General features: G+C 38.8%; 3 protein-coding genes across 3 annotated transcripts in view; 2 read left to right on the forward strand and 1 right to left on the reverse strand.

Moving 5' to 3' along the window:
- LOC142337485 (peroxiredoxin-2-like) overlaps positions 1 to 23,931 on the forward strand; it is a 538,029-nt gene that overhangs the window by 220,178 nt on the left and 293,920 nt on the right. The window lies entirely within an intron of this gene.
- The window catches only part of LOC142337996 (E3 ubiquitin-protein ligase UBR5-like), a 204,229-nt gene that overhangs the window by 176,161 nt on the left and 4,137 nt on the right, over positions 1 to 23,931 (reverse strand). The window contains exons 8-10 of the mRNA XM_075387630.1: positions 11,783 to 11,938; positions 11,368 to 11,493; positions 1,792 to 2,072 (exon numbers count right to left, since the gene is read on the reverse strand). Of these exons, the coding sequence (XP_075243745.1) occupies positions 1,792 to 2,072; positions 11,368 to 11,493; positions 11,783 to 11,938 (563 nt within the window). The remainder of the gene's footprint in view (positions 1 to 1,791; positions 2,073 to 11,367; positions 11,494 to 11,782; positions 11,939 to 23,931) is intronic.
- Positions 1 to 23,931, forward strand: part of LOC142337484 (transmembrane protein 64-like) — a 227,808-nt gene that overhangs the window by 39,657 nt on the left and 164,220 nt on the right. The gene's annotated exons all lie outside the window — the stretch shown is intronic.

The following is a 23,931-nucleotide window of genomic DNA, read 5'->3' on the forward strand; positions in this document are numbered from 1 at the left end:
CTGTGCGGCTATCAAAACCAAAAATAGATAAAAAGATCAAAAAGCTTGCTTTATTTTGCCGGCCATGCTTCATTTTTATCAACGTTCATTACATACGACTCGTTTATTGAGTGCAAAAGTGCTTAGAGTAACCTTATGTGACCTTAACATAAGTATTAGAGAGTCATTTAGAGGTTGAGGCAAGTCAGTTATGATTTTTTTTTAAAAAAATAGAATCCAAACGTCCTGAAGTGAAATATGTAATTCGCAGGTTTTCACAATTTCACTGAAGTTCACAAATCTGTTACAACAAAGATTTCCAGTAGCTATATACGTAGCCGGAAGATTCTCAGAAACTAGCTGAGCTAGCAGCGTACACTTTCCGTCTCCAAAATATAATGGAAGACAGACTAAGAGAAATTTCAATTCTTTTCACTAATCGCTGAGCTGACATATAAAGAAATTGTATAACAGCTATTAATTGCTACTAATAGCTGCCCGCGAAGAACATTCAAGTAGAGTAATACATACTCAATGACTTTATCTCCTTCAATTAAAGAAAGCAAGAGTCTCTTTGAGAGACAAAAAAAGTTATTTTTGAGAGTGACGTAAGTTACATATGACCATTAATTCAATCAAACAAATAAACAAGCCATTAGAGCTAATTAAAAATATTTTTTTTCTATCTGCTCGTTTCAGTAGTTTAATCGAAGAATTTTTTAAGATCTTGATTATTCGATAAATTTACAAATTAAAAACTAAAAACTCACGTCTCGAAAATGAGCCGTCTCTAACCTTTATACTACCATTTTAACAAAAAAGAATGACCCGTATTACCCTAACTCCAATTAAATCAGAAAAAAAATCAAAACATCTTATACAGCTTCGCATTCATCTTGATAATTGATGTAATCTATTCCGAAAACCAGTGATTTTCAAACAGCCTTGTAGTCTTGGCACCAATTGAAGTGAATGAAAAGTAATGAGGAAATGTATTTAAGAACACGGAAGACATTGTATACTAATAAAAACTGAAATTACCGAAGGTACCGATTGACATCACAAACTCGCATCGCAGTCTTAAATTAACGCACGCCAACGTCCTAAAATAGAGAACTAATGTTGCTCAAATAAAAATGCTACTTTAAAAAATTCCGCATAAATGACGTTTTGTAGATCTTGGCCGTACAATTCCAATAAGTTTAATTGTTCACGCCATCTGGCTCTTGCTCAGAACAAGCTTCGCAATTTTCTGAAATTTTCCAGAGACAAAATCATAACGAACTAAAAAAAACCCTTTGGTTGTCGGGAAAGCAGCCGCAAACGGAACGCAGCCGAAAAACGGCAAAAGTAGGTAAAGCCCAACAAAAAAAAAACTGACGTAGTATAAACAATTAGGAGCGAACTAAAAGCTGGCCGAGATTACGCGGCTATTAAAAACAGCAAACTAAAATCAAAAAACGATTAAATTTAAAAAAAAAACCTATCCACCACTATCAACCGACAATAGAGTCCCAAATTGAACGAAAGCAAAACAACATTAACATAACCGACCAATGTTGGACGAATGGCTCCCAAGCGACCAGCGGGCGGGCGGATCTATTAAGAACCTTTTCAACAGGTACTTAAAGGGTTTCAAGTACTTTTTTCAGAGCTAAATTTACATTATTTAAAATGTGAAAAATGAGCTCAATTTCGACGCCTTTTCCACTCAAATTTTTACAGCCAATTAAGCTACCGACTGAAATATTTGCTACAAACAGGCAACTGGTCTTGAAATAACGATTTTAGGAAAAAAAATCACGAACTTACCACCAAAAGAGTTTGGCCGAGTAGGCGACTGCAACTGTGAATAAATCGCACACTTTCAATTCCTTGATTGCTTCGGGTACATTGCAACTGGCGTTCTCCATCACAGGTATTGCTCCATGTTCCAATTTTGAACAGTAGCTGGCAACAACTGGATCCATCCAAGTGGCGACCCTGCCACTCTGTGTCAGAACTGAGCAGCGTAGGGAGCTGGCTGCAAGGGAGATTATCACTTCACTTTGTAAATCCAAATGAGCAATTCTCGGATGATGCACGTCAGCAATCTGAATTCAAATATGGGCGCATTAGATTTCAGCTACCTTTTTCAAATATCGGCTACCTTTTTAAATGTTAGATTAACATTTAAAAAGGTAGCCGGTAGCTTGCCGGATAGTAGCCGCAAAAGAGACAGTTGAAACCTGTTATAGGAGCAGACAAATAATCAATCAAAGAAAGTATGCAAAAGTGTAAGCAGCCCATTGTGTATTTTTTCTTTTGATGAGACATTCGAAAAAATTTGTTCCATCACATAACATAGAACTCTCAAGCAATAGGGCTTTATGTTGGTTGCACTCTATTGAACTGCAATTACAGATGTAATATTAAAATAATAATGTTCGAGAGTTCAGTAGTTATATTTTGAATTAATTTTAAAAGATTTGAAATTAAGTTTGCGAAATTGCGATGGTTAATTGGAAACAAATTGTGAAAGTGAAACAGAAATGTAAACATACCCGGCAGATTGCCGGAAAATAGCCGCCGTTGATTCCCATAACTCTATTGGGATTGAAAGTAAAGAAAATATCAAAAATTGATTTTTGTATAAAAACATTTTTAAGTGTGATTTATTTTGATGTCATTTCCTAATTGAACATACTCCTGTCTCTCTGTAGTGAGAGGCTACAGGGTCTAGTATCAATACCAATAAGCATTATAGATAGCAACTAAAACTTATGAGAACGAAGTTCAAGTACCGGGCATCTAAAAATGGGCTTTATGGGTTTATCCCGTTTCTATTTCTGACTTTGATTTTTTATACAGACTCTCTTCATTTTGAATTGCTTTGCTGAACAGCTGCTGTTTAAAAGGACTTTGAGCAGAATGACAGAAGAGTAAAACTAGCCTAGAGAAGTCAAAAAGATTTCACGCAAAATGTCGAAAAAGCGGCAAAATGTTTAAAGCGAAAAAAAGGTCGACGAAGTAAAAAAGATAGCAGGACAAGTCCTGACGTACAATTCAAAGAATTTTCTTTGACTAAACAGAAACAATAGACCTTGAATGAGAAAACCATTTAAAAAAATCAGATAAAAATTAAAAAAAAAGCCACATGTGAAAAAAACCACTGCCGAGATATGAAAATTTAATTCAAAGAAAAAACTAGGCCTAGAATGAGCTGTGAATGGATTGGGAAAACTATTTAGAAAAAAATCCGATCCAAAAAATCGAAAAAACAATAAAAATGAGAGTGAAATTGCCGCATGTGAACAAAAAGATATTTCCGAGAAACCGAATTTTTGTTCAAACACCATTTTCGCACTCTACTTTAAAAATAGAGCAAAAAAAATTCACGCCGCAAAACCACTCGCTTTTTTGCTCCATTTCCTGTTTCGGCGTGACCAAAATCACTACTCCAATTTGACTTCAAAAATCATGAAAATGTGTGAACAGATCTTAAAAAAAAGACAGCGCCCCAGTACAATTCAAATTCTTTGAATTGTAAAAAATAGGAGCGCTATAATAGCCGGCTTAGAAGATGAGTGCGGCTAATAAAAAACAAACGATTGAAAAAGGGGGTTGCTACATGGGGCAGAAAATGAGCCTGTCACCATCAGTCAACTTTTTTCTAATTTTTGTGGGCTTTATTACAATTCAAAGAATTTGGATGGCTGTGTACTTCTAGATCGTGTGTTAAATATTTTGGGTTAAATTTTTAAATCACAGTTTTATAGAGAGTTTTAATTTAAGGAGATTTCTCGGCAGGATCTGAAATAGGAAACATAACCCCCTAACGTCGGGCGAATGGCACTCAAACGACCGCCCCACGGTTTGCTTCGTCAGTAGCTAGCTACAGTTTAGGGAGGCTAGCTTAGGCTTAGTTAAAGGGAAGGGGAGTGAAAGCGTTGAGGGGGGTGCAAGGGTTGAGTGGTATTGGGGAAAGTGGGGGAAAGGAAGAGTGTCAAACCCTTAAAATTCGCCCTTCGCACAATGAATGTCTCCAGAACAGTTCATTGAATCACATACATAGACTAGTAAGCCGTAAAACTCTAAGAGAACTTAATGCCCACCGGGCGTTACCTGCATATCCCGTTTTTGAGGACGAAAAGTCAAAAGAGTCAGGCAAAAAATCAGTCAAATTACATTGAAGACCACAGGACCAATATAATTGAAACAGACATCTGAGAGCAATTAATTATAAACCGACTAACATCGTAACAATTGCTCTCGAATGACAGGCGGGGCAATAGCCAAGATAAATTAGCCCATAACCTATTCAGGGGCTGTAGCCTAGATAAATTTTTCTTTATGGGTGCAAATACAACACATGAAAGTCAGGTTCGAACCCCGACCTCCTCAGTCCGATTCTGCAACCTCGACAGAGGCATTAACCACTCAGCTATCAGGGCCTTGTTATAGTCTTTCTAACAATCGGTTTTGTTTAAACAACAAGCTTAATTTCGGAGTGAGAGCAATTGAAATCACTCAAAAATCAAGTGCGTGAAAAAGTCACTTGAGAAGTCAAAGCGCAAAAACGGTCAAGCAAAAAATTTGCATAAGGACACACACGTTTACAATAATTGCTTCTCAATCGAGAGCAATTAACCACTCAGTCACAAAATAAATCAAATTCAGCCCTCACTTGGGTCACATTGTGATTAGTGTTTCTAAACAAATGTTGGGAATTGTTGTGTGAAACTCATCGGGCACTACTTTTCGAGTTACTCTCAAAAAACTACTTTTCGAGTTACTCTAAAAAAATTAGTGCCAGCGAATTATGATAACCACACTGAAAACACAAGCAATGTCAGTGATTTGTACTTAAAATTTTGTCCTTAGTATTGCACCGAAAACTGGAATGGCAGCAGAAGGGTCATATATGACCAAAGCAAAAAAAGCTAGCAAACAAATCGCTCATGGAAAGATCTCATGAGAATTTCGGGGTGAAAAAAACATCTAAAAGGGTCTTAGCACAAGAACTAGCAAAAAAAGCCGGCAGATTGCCGGAACATAGCCGCTTGTGGCCTTCCATGAATTGGAACAACTAAAGAAACAAAATAGACAGACTGACCACCAGTCTTCTAATAGACCACTACACTTTTTGATTAGATTCCGACTGTCATTTTTATGAGACACATACACTATAAGGAAAAAAACCCTAATGGAGCTTTTTCAAAATTAATATTCAAAATCAAAAACTCAAGACTCTAATACTCAAAAATTAGGGCATATACGTTTTGCACTACTTAGATGCACACTATTGACCTTTAAACATAGCCAGCAGATTGCCGGAATAGCTGCAAAACAATAGAATTTCGTGACGTATAAAAGAGATAGAAATAGATACAGATCTAAATAGAAAAACTGACGCCGCTCAAAAAGCTAGGTAGTAAAATTCAGCGATAAAGCTTGTTAACATTTATTACACAGAAGCCCTTTATTCGAGACCTTTACTGCACATATAAGTTGCTTTGACCTTAATTAACCTTAAGTTTTAAATTGCAAAAGTCATTTTATTGATTAAGTCACGTATGACCAAAATCTAGTCACGCAAATGATCTTAAAACCACTGCTAGAGAGAATGAGAAATGACGTCACGCGCGCAAACACCCTTAGCGAGAGGAAGAAGTAATTCAGGAAATTTGACATTTTCAGCTTTGCTGTGTGAACAAATGTAAAACGAAAAAGAGCGTCAGACGAAAAAAAAAACATAGCAGGACAAGTCCTGACGTACAATTCAAAGAATTTTCATTAAACTAAACAGAACACTAGACCTAGAATGGACTATGAATTGATTGGAAAAACCACACGAAAATCTGATCCAAAAAATCGGAAAAACAGAAAATCAAAGTGAAGTTGCCGCATGTGAACAAAAAACTACTAGCGAGAAAGCGAATTTTTGTTCCAACACCGTTTACTTACTCTACTTTAAATTTAGAGCGAAAAATTCACGCCGCAAAACCACTCGCTTTTTCGCTCCACTTCCTGTTTCGGCGTGACCAAAATCACTGCTCCAATTTGACTTCAAAAATCATGAAAATGTTTGAACAGATAATAAAAAAGACAGCGCCCCAATACAATTCAAATTCTTTGAATTGCAACAAGAGCACCGCAATATAGCTCTGCTCAGCTTACAGCTATAACTAGTAAATGTTCATAAATCTCAAAGTTCATTAAGCGAGTTCGGAAGTCTTTTTGAGTTGATTTTTTGAGTGAGACAAAGCAGTAGAAATCACTGAAACTTTAAAAAATCAATTCCAAGAAGTCAGGTCTCAAGAATCATCAAGGGAAACGAATTAAAAAAACACGTTGTCCCCAATAATAGCCGATATCAATTCGCGGCTATTAATAAAGGACTCAGTATGTGTTCAAAGTGAAAACACATCGCACTATAAGAGGCAGAAAAAATTTACCCAGGTCTGAACAAAGACAAAGATTGATGAATAAATACCGTGCCTTATACTACCACTTAAAATAACGAAAAATCATCCAAACTTAATATTGATACAAAAATCATCGTCTTAATTTAAAGAAAGTGGGAGTCTTGTTATGAGCGAGGAAAGTCATTTTGAAAGCCATGTAAATTATGTGAGACCAAAAATTAATTCAGGCGAATGAAGAGAAAAAAATAGATACGGGTACAAATTCCATCACGCACACAACTCAAATTGCAAGAATAAATGTTTATAAGCTAATTGAAACAGAGCGTGTTGTGGCTGGATTTAATTGTAGGTGCTTTATTTTTTTACGAATGGAAAGCAGATGGCCTTGTCTACAAAATAAACGGGTTATACGAAGGGGTGTAGATCTCAGTTACAACATTGAAGATAAATTGCGTGGTTTCAAAAGAGAGCCTTTTTCGGGACGGCTCGACGATAACCAAAGTCAAACGAATCAGCCCTTTCGGATCGATAATGGGTTCTGATTACGACAAACTAAATAAACAAATTGTAAATTTTGTAGATGTGGATGAGCAGTTTGATGTAACAATTCTTCATTTGAAAGTGAGCTCCATTAGGAAACACTATGCGAAACTAGAATCACTTGTTTTTGGTTTGGATTCTTAGCCTGATATCCTATGTCTAAGTGAAACCTGGTTCTCAAATGACGACAACATAAATAGTTACTCGATAGATGGCTATGCCCAGCTAACTGTTAAAAAAAGAAATACGGTGGAGGTGTCATGATTCAACTAAGAAACTCTTGTAATTCAGTCAGTTAGTAAAAGTCCATTCGAAGAGTCCATTTTTGCTGAATTTAGTATACATAACAGAAGTGTTAATCTGATTGTTATAAACCTAGAGCTAATAAGAAAGACTTTGTATCTAAACTCAAAAATTTCCTTGAAACACAGTGCTACTCTGCATGTCCAACGGTTATATGTGGTGACATAAACATTAACAGGCCGGAAAATAACCATTTGACCAGAGATTACAAAAACTTAAAAATCCCAAAAGGATTTGAATTAGCTCCAGAAAGACCAACACGTGTTGTTGTATACTCAGCCACCTGTCTTGATAAATTCCTTTATCATAATGTCAAAAACCCAAATTGGAATGTACTGGAGCTAAAAAGTTTTTCTGGCCACTACCCGATTATTTTAAAATGGAAAATTTATGATGAAAAACTGCAAACCTTGTCAGTTTTAGAGATAAGAGTTCTCTGAAAATTAAAAATCTGAGGGACAGTTTTCAGGTTGACTTGAAAACGGAATTATCCAAGGTAGATAAGGATATAGCTTTAGCCCCGGATGCTTCTACAGCTTTTGATGTCTTCAATAAAGCTTTCTTGTCGGTTGTAAATGATTACGCGCCATTGACACAATCAACAAATAAATACAAAAACCTGCCAAATTGGTTCAATGATAAACTTAAAATCTTTAAGGACGAAAAGGAACAAGGCACCTGCAGACAGGATGAAAGATAAGTTAAATTTTAGAGGTAAAGAAAAGTGCAAACACGCGAGATTGCGCATCGAAAAGAATTATAGATTAACAAAAGCCATGTTCTACAGGAATAATTTCACATCCTTTAAAAGGGATAAACGACAAATACACAATCTGCTAAATGAGCTCACTGTTAAAAAAACCAATACTCGAGTCATGCAGGAATAACGTTGAAAATCCTTCAGTGCGGGATAATGCTGCAGTCTTTAATAAAATCTTTGCAAAGGTTGGTTCTGAGATAAGTAAACATCTCAATGGAGAATTTGTATGTCTGGACCCCAAAGTGCAACAATCTATGTTCCTCTTTCAAGCAAAAGAGCGTGATGGTGCTGTATGTTGACGATCAATTATCTGGAAAATAAGTTCAAGTGGTGATGACGATATAAGTAATGTCATAGTCCAAGTCTCGGCACCTGTGACAGCTAGTTTATCTAATACTTTTCTAATAAATTTGTCGATAAACAAAGATGAGTTTCCGAAAGAACTGAAAAAAAGGAAAAGTTATACCGAAGCATAAAAATGGGTCTAAACTTGACGAAAATAACTACCGACCAATATCATTACTAAATGTGTGGAGCAAAATATATACTATACTGTAAGCAGTTCGCACTAAACACAGGACGGTTGATGCTTTAATTGAATTCACTGAGAGGGTAAGATTCAACAGAGGCACAATGAAGTAAAATTTTTTTTCTTGATCTTAGTAAGGCTTTTGACACTATTGATCATAACCTACTGATCTGTAAATTGGAAAACTATGGAATAAGAGGTAATTCTCTTAATTGGTTTAAATTTTATTTAAAAGGCCGAATACAGCGAGTAAAGTTAAATAATGTGTCATCTGGTTGGGAAGAAATTGTTTGCGGTGTTCCACAAGGCTCAATATTAGGTCCTCTACTGTTTATTATTTATGTAAACGACATGCCTCTAGTTTGCAGACATTTAGAAGCTATACTTTTTGCAGATGATACAATCCTTTTTGCAAATGGACTCTATAGTGCGCTGATATCAAGGAAGATATTCAAAAAGTTAATGACTGGCTAAATTCCAATAAATTAGTAGTGAATATAAAAACAATTCAAATGAACATACGAACTAATAATAAGACAAGCGATTCGGCTCAAAGATTCTCTCTAAACTCTGCTTTTATTGAAAATAGATCGGTATGTTAATATCTAGGTGTTACCATTAACTCGAAATTATTCTTCCTTAGTCATATACAACCCTTAAGAGAAAAATTACTACATCAATCCCAATATTCAATACGGGGTCCTTGTTTATGCATGTTGCAGTTATACATCACTGCTACTTATCTGCACTTTGCAAAAAAAAGATCTTGAAGTTCATCTACTTCAGAAGGAAAAGCGATACATGTTAAAACATTTTCGTCAGTTTACAAATTGCATCTCTACGAGTTACTGAAATTTGTTTTAAGAGCTTTGAATGGACTCCACAGTTAGTCTTTTTGTAATGACACATTTTCCTATCACTTCAGAAGTCACAACGAGATTGTCAGAATCAAATCTAATAGCTCAAACAAAATAAAACAAACTTGAGCTTTTCTCAAAAAAATTACGGGCCTAAAAAATGTACAATAAGTTAAAAACAATAAGCATAATTCCGTCTGATATTGATCTTAACTCAGTCCAAAAAGTAACAGACTTGTCATTACCTCAAAAATTCGTACCTCGTCTAACAAAGAACAATCTAAATTCGTATTTAATATGTAGCGTAACTTAAGAAGAGCTTTTCCCAGAGATCAACAGGCGTCGCACCAGTTAACTACTAAAGTATTGATGGCTTTATAGTTACGACACGAAGTAGTTGATCACTGCCTGGAGCCAAAGCAGCTCATAGAGATGTCTTCCCGGCACAGTGGTTTTTGCTTCTGGTCCCAAATTGAACAGCAGCTCCAAATATTTTGTTTATACTGGCGCGAAAGACTATTTCTCCTGCTGTTGCGTGATTTCAAGGGCTTTTATATGTGTGTTTTCCTGCCCGATTTAAACTTTGATTCAAGTTTTTTATCATTATAATAGATTAAGTAAGGTAAATTACACCAATCTTTTAGTTTATCTTTTCCTCATTTACCATTTGGATAGTAAGCAAGTAAAGGTTTTAAGAATGCTGACGATGCATTAGCTGGGCGTTTTTAGGAATGCGGATGATGTCGTTATGCTGGGCGTCATGTTAAGCATTTTAATTTATGACTCAAGTGTTTTTTAAAAAGATTAAGAAAGGCAAATTAATCCAATCATTGAGTTTATCCTTTCCTCATTTATCAATTTGATACTAAGAATGTAAAGGTGTTAAAAATGCTGCTGAGCTTGATTCAGTGATTCTAGCATTACTCCAGGTTGCTGCTAAGTTCGTAGTAACATTTGTTATTTTTAATTATTAATTTTCCTCCTGTACTATATACGCTGTCTAAAATATGCTGCCTGAATTTGTGATCTATCGCGTGGGAAAACTGAAAAGAAGTTCACAGTGACTCGTTGTTTGTCCCTTCCATCTGAAAATATTGTTGATTCTGCCAGTGTATTGTTAATATGTATGAGATGTATAAATAAATCTTCTTTTATTGGGAGAGAGGGATGGAGTGCGAGTAAAGCCAACATTAGAAATTTCTTTAGACCACTTATAAGATTTAGAAGGAAAAATGGAACCAATTACGGCCCGCTTTTGATTACGCTTTCGGTAGTAAACTACCGCAAAATAAGACAGCAGATAATATTCTAAAAGCGACCAATTAAGATCAGGCGAAACGCAAGAAGTCAAGCGGGAAAAAGTCATCCGAAAACTCAAATCACTGCTGTGATCGAACGAATATTCTAGGACCAAAACAGTGAAGCAAAAAACACGATGAGACAAATAAGATTCGGGCGATTTCTTCAAGGCTATTAAAAAGAAAAGAGCTCTTAGCCGTAGGCACATCAAAATTCAAACTTTCAAATTGCCACCGTCATTAAATTCCCAAGTAACTTAAAACTTTTTTTTAATAAAAACAATGGAGAAGTGAATAGGATTTGATCCAAAACCTTAAAATTTGGAAAACAGCTGGCAAAATTTCATCTATAGGATAGATTATTTTTTTCATGTTTTTCTAAAAAACCGAAAACTTTTGTTATCGATAGTTTCAGCCGCATTTTAGATAAGAGCCATTCATTAAAAATTGCTCTCTGTTTTCCAGGCTTAAATACTAAATAGCCAAATTCTTAAACATTTCACTCCGAGATAACCAAGAGGCATTTAAAAAGACAGGTGCGGAACGTTAAACAGACGTAACCGTCAAATCGGTAAAAGCAACACGCAAAACGCGTCCATGTAATTGCTTAAAACTTTGAAGAAATAGGCACCTATTTTTTAACAACTTTACATGCAGCTCCTTCCCGCATTTCTAGATAGCATAACTGAATTACATCAGGGTGTACGAATGGCATGGAGACATTCCACTTCCATTGGTAGACTTGGCCAGACTTGGAGAGTGCAACCAGTTCAGAGTGCATGGCGGCTATCTGCACAAACTTGGGAGGAGGACTGCTCACCTACACACAGCAAAAAAAAAACAAATATCTCAACAAAAAAAAACAAAAAACTTAACATCATCCCATCACAACACACGAAAAATACATTGAACGTCCTTGCAAAAGACAAGCAAAAGGTGCGTTCATCTTTTTTTTCAAAAAAAGTGGAAGCTCATCATATCAATCTCAAGTTAAATCCTAGATGAAAACGACTCCTCTCTGTTTCAATAGATCAAAGCTCAATACAAGTACAGTTACATCGAAAAACTGAAATTTCTACACAATATTGCTCATTCCAAAAAATTCGCACCGCATCTGGAAGCAGAATGAACCACTCTGGTTCCTCCCAACTTATGACTTCATTGTTGCCTCCACCGCCTATTAGAGTGGAGTACTCAGCACCAGTTTTTCCGCCCTTAATTCCCACACTTCCCACAAACTTCAAAGACGAAAAGGAACAAGGCACCTGCAGACAGGATGAAAGATAAGTTAAATTTTAGAGGTAAAGAAAAGTGCAAACACGCGAGATTGCGCATCGAAAAGAATTATAGATTAACAAAAGCCATGTTCTACAGGAATAATTTCACATCCTGTAAAAAGGATAAACGACAAATACACAATCTGCTAAATGAGCTCACTGGTAAAAAATACCAATACTCGAGTCATGCAGGAATAACGTTGAAAATCCTTCATTGCGGGATAATGCTGCTGTTACGCAGTAAATAAGGAACGATTTTTAGCCAATCAGAATTCAGTATTTATATTTGAAATTAAATGCGTATAAATCGTTCTAATATACGTAGAAAGTTCCGAAAAAGTTCATTTAACCTAATTTTAAGTAAATATAACCATAAAATGTATCGATTAAGCTGGTTTTCGGCTCAATATTTTTAGGTTTTCTAGACAATTGCCGATTGAATACGAACTGATTTTGACGTCAGTGACATCAGACAAAAAACCAGTCAAATGAGCATCGAAAAAACCTTGCCGTCTAAGCTTTCACTTGTTGCTATGATCATCGCTAATGCTTGTACGTTACAATTATACGTTGTTCCTTTACTATACGTTGCTATATGTCGATTATAGAGTTAAATTCAAAGAGCTTTCCGGACTACAGTTATTTTACTGAGTTAATATTGGTGCCGCTCCCGCTTATGAACAACGCTTAGCCATTGTTGTGATAAAAATATTAAATAGATATTGTTCATTGATTGGTTTCGCGCTGCAACACTGTGTCAGGTCATCTGTTGATATCCAATTCGAGATCGTGTTACATTGCCAGAAATATGGCAGAGTGGGCACATGAAAAGTTAGAGGATGTGTGGGTGCCAGTGGGGGAGAGACTTCGACTGCCGCCAAGCCTCATCTCTAACGAGGAATGTCAGGCAATGCTGCAGAGGGTGAAACAATTGGAACACTCTTATTGTGAGAACTGTAAAGCACACCTCCCAGTTTATCTCCTTCATTGCCTACATATCACAACTCTAGGATGCTGAGATCATGAGGATACGTCGGCGCTCTGCACTCAGGTAGTCAATAATGGAAGTCAGTTCTCACAAGGACAGGGACTAGAATTGATGAATCCTCTCAAAGGCAAGGAGAGATCTGTATCTCCACAAAAGTTGTTGTAGCGGAAAAAGGTGATCGGAAACAACGAAATTTCAAAACTGTAAGACAGAAGCTTCAAATTTTTATTGAAATGTAGTGAATTGATAAAATGTTAGACGGCAAGAGACCCAACCCGTATTTTTTTCGACAATTCAGTAGTATTAATATCAAACAATTCCTGTGAAAAATATTCGTAAACAGTATCCATTAACCTCACAAACATAATTTTCGAGACGAAAAAACATCGATTTTGAAAATTTTTGGTAGATTTACCAAAAAGTCGAGAAAATTGATATAGTCGGCTCGTATGTCAAAGAATTACCTCTGATAAAGAGAAAATTGAGAGAAAATTATGCTAATTTGTCCAATTTTGAAAATTTTTGGTCAATTTTGATGCAAATCAAAAAACATAGAATATCAATATAGAATATTGAAAAACCGTATTTTCGAGCATAAAACCGTCCAGTTTACTGGATTACCTTTCCGAAATCAAGAATTTGCAAAAAATTGACCAAAATATGAAAAAAATTGAACAAAGGCAAAAATTTTGACAAATTTGTCGAAAAATCGAATTTCAAGCAAGAAGGTTCGTAATTTGAGTGAAACTCAATTAACACAAAAAAAGTTGTGAAAAAATTTAACAACCTCCAGCCTACAACAAAATATCGAATTCCCATAATTTTCTCGTCGCTCGTTTATGTACCGTTTTTCTTCCGCGTCCTTTTCGTTCTTTAACTTTACAATTCTCCGTTTTCCGTTTTTTCAATAACGTCGCTCTCCCAAAACTTCGCTTTCCGTTTTTTTTTCGCTACTTTTCCGGATTTCAGTGTAGTATGTCATATGTGATGAAGTATGTTGTTGTTTTTGCTTTAGTATGTTGAGTATGCTAGTATGCTGGTTTGTTGTTTAGGTCTTATAGCTTTCTAGGGTGTGACTTAAGTTTATTCTCGAGTTACGGCTGGATTGTCCTTTGACTTTTCAACTTTACTAATTGCTAGGCTTCCTGTTGTAGTATATTGCTTTTGCAGTTGTATGTTTGTGTGTAACTGTATGCTTGCTAGTTGGTTTGGTCTTGTTGCCTTCTAGGGTGTGACTTAAGTTTATTCTCGAGTTACGGCTAGGTTGTTTCTTGACTTCTCCAACTATTTTAGTCTACAAATACACTATTGTAGTTTATTCCATTTTGCTGTAGTTTGTTTAATACCGTTAGCATGCTGATTGTTTGTTTTGGTTTGGGTTTTGCTAGGATGTGACTTAAGTTTATTCTGGAGTTACGGCTAGTAAATTTCTTGACCTTTAACTCCTTTTAGTGTACTAATGCATTGCCGTAAATTAGTTTGTCGTTAAATTTGTCGTTATAGACCCATTATGAACTATATTAGATTGTCTTGCAGTAGCTTCTCTCCTTCCTAGGGTGTGACTTAAGTTTGTTCTGGAGTTACGGCTAGGTTGTTTGCTTGAGTTTTTGCTGTGGTCTGCTAACATAGTTCTTTCCGAACTCATTTCCCGCCCGTTCTTCCCACCGTCCCGATCGTTTTCCCGCACGTCCCGTTTCCGTTCTGTCGCGCATTGCTCGCTCGACTTCTCGTCTGTCCCGTTTCCGTCACGTTGCGCGTTGCTCGCTCGACTTTCCGTCCGTAACGTCTCCGTTTCGTCGCGCGTTGCTCGCTCGACTTCCCGTGTGTCTTTAGTCTCCCTCCGCGTTGAGCGCCTAGCGTTCAGCGCCCCACTTCTGTTTTTGTCGGGCACTGTGTGCTCGACGACCTTTTTTGCTCTTTGGGCGGTTTGTTTTACAGACTGTCTACAGTGTGCTGTGTTTGGTGACTTTTTGCGTTGGGATTGTTTTGTGTGGGTTTGATTTGTTTGGAGTGTGCTTATAAAAGATAACCTTTTGCAGTGGTAGTTTTGCTGGTATTTGGAAATAATAACATCGTGATGTCTAACAGTCTTGATCAAAAAGTCAAAAAGTTGTACGCTGCCAGGTCAAAGCGTGAAGCTGAATTGCATGCTATACATGAAGATATTCTTCATTGTATAAATAGTCAAAGTAGGCGAGTGAAAGTTGAACGCCTAGTTACAAAGTGCAACGAAGCATTTATGACTGTTGTAGACAAAAATGAGGACCTGATTGCATTTGCTGGAAAAACGGAGGATCCAAGTGCACTTGTTCCTTCATTAGAGTCTTACTTGGAAGCAATGACAACTAAGAATGACAAGATACTGACTTCAGCACGAAACTACATCAACTCTGCTGATGATAAAGTGAGTGAGCTCCAGGAACCAAGGGCTCCCATTCTTTCTAGATTTCCCTCAATTATGACATCGTCAAAAACATCTAGTCAGCGTAAACATGACTACGTAATTGCTAAAATGAAGCGCAAAGAAATTGAAAAACAGAATGAGGCAGCCATTCGTCTTGCTAAACAGAAAAAGCAAATGGAATTAGATGAACTGGAGGAAAACAACAGGAAACGGTTGGCAGAGGCAACTCTGCAAGAATTTGAATTGCTGGACGCCGTTTCTAAAGGTAGCCAATCTGAAACAACTGCAAGTGCTAGGAGCTCAATGAGAAGTGAAAAGGCTGTCCAAGACTGGATCAACACCTCACTTGCTTTAAGTTTTCACAATGAGGAGAAAACTAGTGAACCAGAGGTTACGATTGACCCTCCAGAATGTCCTAGCCACAACAACGGCAAAACAGTGGAAGATCAGAAAACTGAAATTTCAAGGCATTCTATTCCAAAAAATTGTCGAGGCAATTACATTTTAAGCAATGAGACCTTGCAGCAACTCGACCCCTATTATACTCCACCTGAAGATTTTTTGGCTGCTGCTAACACACAGGCGTTCTACCAGGCGCACCTAAGGGCGTAAATGAATCAAACAGGCCAGTAAGGCACGGCGCCCCCAAGCATAACTAACCAAGGAACCGCGGATAGTCAGCCGCCTTCTGTACACGCCCCAGGGCTTCTTCACCGCCTATTCAACAGCCCATTCCACAACAGACGTTCGCACCACAAGAAACAGAATATTACAACCGAGGTTTTTCCCAACGCACAACTTCAAATTTCGCAATCCAGGGGACCTGAAACATCAAGTCTGCCCGAGAATAATTCGGCCCAGCGTATATGCCCCCGACAACAAATTAATTTTGTCCCCCGAGCACCAAATGCCACTCTTCCTCCTTTTCCAACAAATCATCCAGCCCCCGCAATAAACGTTCCCTTGCACCCAAGCGCCCCACCAAGTCAAAACACTCAACAGCACAACTCCGAACCCGCTCGTCCTAATGACTTTCCCATTCCGAACCCAGTTTTCGTACCTAACCTCACTGCTCCCATTCCGCACGCCCCTTTGATCAATCAGCCACCCGCTCACAACAACTTTCAAAATAATACTAGCCAAGTACACAAAGTCGTACGTTCCGTTGCTCCTCGTTTCCCAAATATGCCCAATATCCCTCTTGGCCAGAACTTTGTGCCAAATATGAGTCATTGGCGGTTTCCACAGCACAGACCGTCAATAGTCAACCAAGACACAACAACCGTGAATAGTCTGCCTCCAAATGTACTTACGCATATCGCACCATCAAGCACTAATGTTCCACTACGAATTTATCAGAATTCGCCCCCTTTGATTGATATGCAATCACCATCAGTTGCACAGCAGGAAAACCCGATCGGGATTACTAGTAATGTTGTACCTGGTCTAGCCACTTCGGTTTTTCAGCCAACATACCCCTATGTTGGGCCCACTCCGTTGAGTTGGAGCGGTCCGCAGGTGTCTGCAACTGCCCCTCCGATACCAGATAATGCGTCATTGATTAAGGAACTGGCTGATGCGATAAAAAGTAAGAAAAACGACCCTTTGCCCGAGTGGAAACTTGCAGAGTTTAATGGCGATCCATTAAAGTGGCATGAGTGGTATGGTCAATTCAAAAGCGCGATCGACTCGCAGCCGCTCACTGATGACGTTAAATTGACGTACCTTAAAACACTCGTCAACGGTAAAGCAAAGATTGCAATCGCCGAGTTTGCTTACTGTGGTTTAATGTACAAGGATGCACTAAGGACTTTGGAACGTAAATTTGGCCAGCCACAGGCAGTCGTAAGTGCACACTTGGATAAACTAAGCAGTTTTCCACCTCTTAAAATGCACAATAGTGATAACATTATAAACTATTCTGCTGCAATATCCAGTCTCGTTGGGGTTTTCAAGTCGTTATCATATGATGCTGATTTGAAGAGCGCTTCCCTACTTAACCAAGCGGTACAGAAGTTACCACCAAACATGAAAGAGTCATGGTCACTCTTTACGGTTAAGAAGCACTGGGTTAAGCCTACCCTCCTTGACTTTAACGATTGGCTTAAAGAAAAGGCTGAGGCCCATGATCTTATGAAACAAAAAGCAACCAAGGCCAAACCTGAAGAGAACATCACTTCAGTAACCAAGACCAAAACAGCCTCAAAAGTGTTTGCATCAAATTCGCAACAAAGGGAAACAAAGAAGCAAATGCCATCTGCTTCCACATACTTACTTTCGATGCATTGTATGCAAAGGTAACCACCGGCTATGGGAGTGTCGAGTTTTCAAGGAAAAGGCTCCAACCCAGAGAGCTAACTTGGTGGCGGATAACAAACTTTGCTTTTCGTGCTTACGGGACAAGCACACATTCCGCCAGTGCCCTCAACCAAGAAAGTGCCGAGCAGAAGGGTGCAATAGTTCGCATAACACACTATTGCATGGAGCAGATAGGGTTTTCCCAACAAAACAGTCGACAAATTCCAATACCATTCAACCTTCTGGCAACACAGGTCAAAGTAAAGCAACTTCTAGTCAACTCCAGCCCAATAAGACCACAACAATGTCATCTGTTACTGATGTTAAGGGGCTCCTTCAGGTGACTGAATTGCTGTTGGTCAATTCGTCCGGTTTAGATACCAAGGCTTTAGTTTTGTGTGATACCGCCTGCAGTAACTCTTGGTTGGCCGGTAGTCTCGCAGATAAACTCGGTTTGCACGGTAAAGCACTAAAGCTAACTGTCAAGGGTATTAATACCGAAGAAGTAGTTGATACTAGGGTTGTTGAAGTTACTGTGAAACCAAGAGAACAACAAGATTTCGAACCATTCACCGTCAACCCTTTCGTTAAAGAGAGTCTGAAGTCTGAACGTCGGCTCAGATATAATTAATGTACAGGCCCTGCAAGAGACTTACCCACAATTAGCAGTCCTTGATCCCGTAACATATTCCTATAAAGACATTGAGATGATACTCGGACAAGATGTCTATCATGCCATCCGCCCATTAGAATACTTCTCTGCCGATGAGAAGCGTTCACCCGTTGCCGTACGCTTGCCCATAGGTTGGGTCTTAAGCGGTCCGTTACCATCAAGTTCGTGTTTAACCTCAACGTGCTTTAAAGTGAATATCGAACAAAACAATGAGTTAGCAAGTCAAGTAAAGTCATGGTACGACATTGAATCATTCGGGGCAAACAAGCAGGTCGACTCAAGATCTGCAGCAGACGCAAGGGCTCACGAAATCCTTGAGAGTACCACCATACACAATGGCCTGAGATACGATGTCGGAATGCTGTGGGCAGCAGATAACACCAAGCTCCCAAATAATTACTTCTCATCCCTTGTGCAACTAAAATCTCTCGAAAAACGATTGGCTAAGGATGAAGACCTTAGAGAGAAGTATACTAGTACCATCAAGGAAGACCTAAACAAGGGGTATGTAATTGAGGTTCCGGACGCTCACAAGGTTGAGAAGCGGTCCGATAAAGAGTGGTACCTACCCCACCATCCGGTTTTAAACCCGAACAAACCGGGTAAGGTGCGTAGGGTGCTCAATGGAGCAGCAAAAATTCATGGCGCCTCACTGAATAAATCTTTGCTCACTGGTCCTGATCTGCTCCAAAACCTTATTTACGTACTTCTTCGCTTCCGACAACATCCATATGCCGTCTCTGCCGACATCGAGGGAATGTTTCTACAGGTTGGTGTATTACCATCAGATCAACCATCACTTCGCTCTCTGTGAAGGGAGGACCCCACAACTAACGTTGTAGTGTATCAATATACGCGCCATATATTCGGGGCTAAAGACTCGCCCACATGCGCCAACTATGCATTACAACGCACTGCGAGAGACAATGCCAACTTTTACCCCGAAGCTGCAAAAGCCGTCCTTGAAAACTTCTACATGCACGATTACCTTGACTCAGTGGAGTCTCCTGAGAAAGCCATCAATAGATCGAAGGAATTGGTACATCTTCTCTATCTCGGTGGGTTCAAGCTTGCAAAGTTTGTAAGCAATGTGCAAAATCTGGCTGATCGAATTGATGGTTCGCCTCAATCTACTGAGCCCAAGGTTATTGTTTCATGTCAGGAGGATTCATCGCATGTGCTAGGGTTAAAGTGGGATCACACTAATGACACTTTAGTTGTGAGTAGGGGTACAAGCTGCGCTATCACCAAGTCCCTCACGCAACGCTTGGTCCTAAGTGTTGTCTCGAAAGTCTTTGACCCCATTGGTCTTGTCGCACCGTTTACCGTCGGTGCGCGATTACTCTTAAAAGACATCTGGCGTGTCACAGGAAAGCAATGGGATGACGAGCTCCCACAGGACATGGTTCAAAGAATTTTGGTCTGGAGTGCGGACTTACCAAAGCTTGAAAACATCAAAATTCCTCGAAGTTACTTTAGTGGACCCTTTGATAATACAGAGTTGCATATGTTCGGTGACAGTTCCCAGGATATTTTTAGCGCCGTCGCATTTCTTCGAGCCCGAGTAACAACCCCTACGGGCAAGATAAAAACAAAGCTTGCGTTTGTTTTGGGGAAAGCGCGCGTGGCGCCAATGAAAGTAATGACTGTCCCTAAACTGGAATTGCAAGCAGCTCTACTTGCCGCTCGGCTGAAGAACGAAATTATTCAGGCACTTACTGTAACTGTTAACCAAGTATTCATGTGGACAGACAGCACGACCGTTCTTCAGTGGATAAACTCTAATGAAAAGCAACCAATCTTTGTTGCAAACCGCGTTTGTGAAATTTTGGAGTATACCAGCGTTGACCAACGGAACCACGTCGCAACTAAGGATAATCCAGCTGACACTGGCACGCGTGGAATGTCCGCTGAGGTTTTGCAACTAAGCAGTTGGGTCAATGGTCCACATTTCTTATCTAACTCAAGTTTCCCTTTCGTACCGAACAAAGACGTCATTAATAACATCAAACTTGGCGTCAACCAAGCAGTCATCATAGAAGACACTGTCTCTTTCGCTACATCTGTTAAAAAACAGACAACTCCCGTTCCGTCGTTATTCCCATTTGATAAGTTTAGTTCTTATCAAAAGTACTTGCGCATTGCCGCGTACGTTCTCCGGCTTTTGCCGAAACATGCCGGCTACCGTAACCCCGATGGTAGCATCACTGACCCTACTGAGCTTGACGAAGCCGAGCGTCATCTACAGTACTTGGTGCAAGGAGAGTCTTTTGAAGCCGAAAGAAAAGATCTTCTTGACAATAAAATCGTTAAACGGAGTAGCCGAATTGCTCCACATTCACCGTTCATTAGTCCAAATGGGCTAATCCGTTCCTCGGGCCCATCAAGCGGTTAATTGAAGTTGGGTTTAACGTAAAGTACCCAATCATCTTGGATGCACGTCATCCGTTTGTAAAACTGTTCCTTGAACACACTCACGTAAAGCATTACCATCAGGGCGTTGAATACCTAAGATCAATTGTGCAGGAACACTACACAGTACTGAAACTAAGATCATCCTTGCGTTCCATCAAAGCACACTGCCTGAGATGCCGAGAATTCCAAGCTGTAACTATGCAACCAATCATGTCTGACTTACCTAAGGAGAGACTTGCTTACCAGTCTCCTCCCTTCACGAACACTGGCGTTGACTACTTTGGGCCATTCTATGTTACTGTCCGCCGTACTACTGAGAAAAGGTGGGGCTTCCTCTTCACCTGTCTCACTACTCGCGCTGTCCATGTCGAGATAGTTACATCCATGGACACCAGTTCCTGTGTTATGGGAGTTGAGCGGTTTGTGTCACGTAGAGGTACACCTGCCATGATTTGGTCGGACAATGGCACTAACTTTATTGGAGCGGACAAAGAACTCCGAGAAAATATTGAAAAGTGGAACGTTGTCAACATTGCAGCTGAGCTCGCTCACAAAGGTATTAAGTGGAGGTTCAATCCACCCAGCGCACCACATCAAGGTGGTATCTGGGAGAGGTTGGTACGCAGCTTCAAACGCGTGTTGTATACTATTCTTGGCACGTGTCGCCTCACGGATGAGGTACTGCATACTACCTTTTGTCTCGTGGAGAATGCTCTCAATTCGCGTCCTTTAACACCCGTAAGCGCCGATCCGTGCGATTTGAACGCTTTAACGCCCAACCACTTTCTCTTAGGAGAACACTCTACCGGTATTCCGTCTGTTGTCGGCAACAATGAGTTCGACCATCGTAAACGTTACGCCCGTGCGCAGTCATACGCTAATGCGATCTGGTCCCGTTGGATCAGAGAGTACGTACCGACGCTGAACCGACGCTCTAAGTGGCAGACGCCTGCCGAGCAACACCTTAAGACCGGTGACTTGGTTTGGATAGTTGAAGAAACCAACCCTAGAGGTTACTACTCAACCGCTCGGATTGTGGAACTCCGTTACGGCTCCGATAGCGTCGCGCGCTCCGCCGTTATACGTACGTCGACCGGTTCACTTGTCCGCCCGCTTGTAAAACTTGTACCAGTTTCCCCAACATCTTCTTCCGGGCGGAGGATGTTACGCAGTAAATAAGGAACGATTTTTAGCCAATCAGAATTGAGTATTTATATTCGAATTTAAATGCGTATAAATCGTTCTAATATACGTAGAAAGTTCCGAAAAAGTTCATTTAACCTAATTTTAAGTAAATATAACCATAATATGTATCGATTAAGCTGGTTTTCGGCTCAATATTTTTAGGTTTTCTAGACAATTGCCGATTGAATACGAACTGATTTTGACGTCAATGACATCAGACAAAAAACCAGTAAAAGAGCATCGAAAAAACCTTGCCGTCTATGCTTTCACTTGTTGCTATGATCATCGCTAATGCTTGTACGTTACAATTATACGTTGTTCCTTTACTATACGTTGCTATATGTCGATTATAGAGTTAAATTCAAAGAGCTTTCCGGACTACAGTTATTTTACTGAGTTAATAGCTGCAGTCTTTAATAAATTCTTTGCAAAGATTGGTTCTGAGATAAGTAAACATCTCAATGGAGAATTTGTATGTCTGGACCCCAAAGTGCAACAATCTATGTTCCTCTTTCAAGCAAAAGAGCGTGATGGTGCTGTATGTTGACGATCAATTATCTGGAAAATAAGTTCAAGTGGTGATGACGATATAAGTAATGTCATAGTCCAAGTCTCGGCACCTGTGACAGCTAGGTTATCTAATACTTTTCTAATAAATTTGTCGATAAACAAAAATGAGTTTCCGAAAGAACTGAAAAAAAGAAGAAGTTATACCGAAGCATAAAAATGGGTCTAAACTTGACGAAAATAACTACCGACCAATATCATTACTAAATGTGTGGAGCAAAATATATACTATACTGTAAGCAGTTCGCACTAAACACAGGACGGTTGATGCTTTAATTGAATTCACTGAGAGGGTAAGATTCAACAGAGGCACAATGAAGTAAAAACTTTTTTTTTGATCTTAGTAAGGCTTTTGACACTATTGATCATAACCTACTGATCTGTAAATTGGAAAACTATGGAATGAGAGGTAATTCTCTTAATTGGTTTAAATCTTATTTAAAAGGCCGAATACAGCGGGTAAAGTTAAATTATGTGTCATCTGGTTGGGAAGAAACTGCGGTGTTCCACAAGGCTCAATATTAGGTTCTCTACAGTTTATTATTTATGTAAACGACATGCCTCTAGTTTGCAGACATTTAGAAGCTATACTTTTTGCAGATGATACAAACCTTTTTGCAAATGGACTCTACAGTGCGCTGATATCAAGGAAGATATTCAAAAAGTTAATGACTGGCTAAATTCCAATAAATTAGTAGTAAAAATAAAAACAATTCAAATGAACATACGAACTAATAATAAGACAAGGGATTCGGCTCAAAGATTCTCTCTAAACTCTGCTTTTATTGAAAATAGATCGGTATGTTAATATCTAGGTGTTACCATTAACTCGAAATTATTCTTCCTTAGTCATATACAATCCTTAAGAGAAAAATTGAGCAAACAGTTCGGTCCTGTGTCGAAACTCAGACATTTTGTTCCAAGAGCTCAATTAATTGATTACTACATCAAACCCAATATTCAATACGGGGTTCTTGTTTATGAATGTTGCAGTTATACATCACTGCTACCTATCTTCACTTTGCAAAAAAAAAGATCTTGAAAATCATCTACTTCAGAAGGAAAAGCGATAAATGTTAAAACATTTTCGTCAGTTTACAAATTGCATCTCTATGAGTTACTGAAATTTGTTTTAAGAGCTTTGAATGGACTCCACAGTTAGTCTTTTTGTAATGACACGTTTTCCTATCACTTCAGAAGTCACAGCGAGATTGTCAGAATCAAATCTAATAGCTCAAACAAAATAAAACAAACTTGAGCGTTTCTCAAAAAAATTACGGGCCTATAAAATGTACAATAAGTTAAAAACAATAAGCATAATTCCGTCTGATATTGATCTAAACTCAGTCCAAAAAGTAACAGACTTGTCATTACCTCAAAAATTCGTACCTCGTCTAACAATGAACAATCTAAATTCGTATTTAATGTGTAGCGTAACTTAAGAAGAGCTT

Source organism: Convolutriloba macropyga, chromosome 4, assembly GCF_964194025.1.
Source record: "Convolutriloba macropyga chromosome 4, txConMacr16.3, whole genome shotgun sequence".
Classification (NCBI taxonomy): Eukaryota; Metazoa; Xenacoelomorpha; order Acoela; family Convolutidae; genus Convolutriloba; species Convolutriloba macropyga.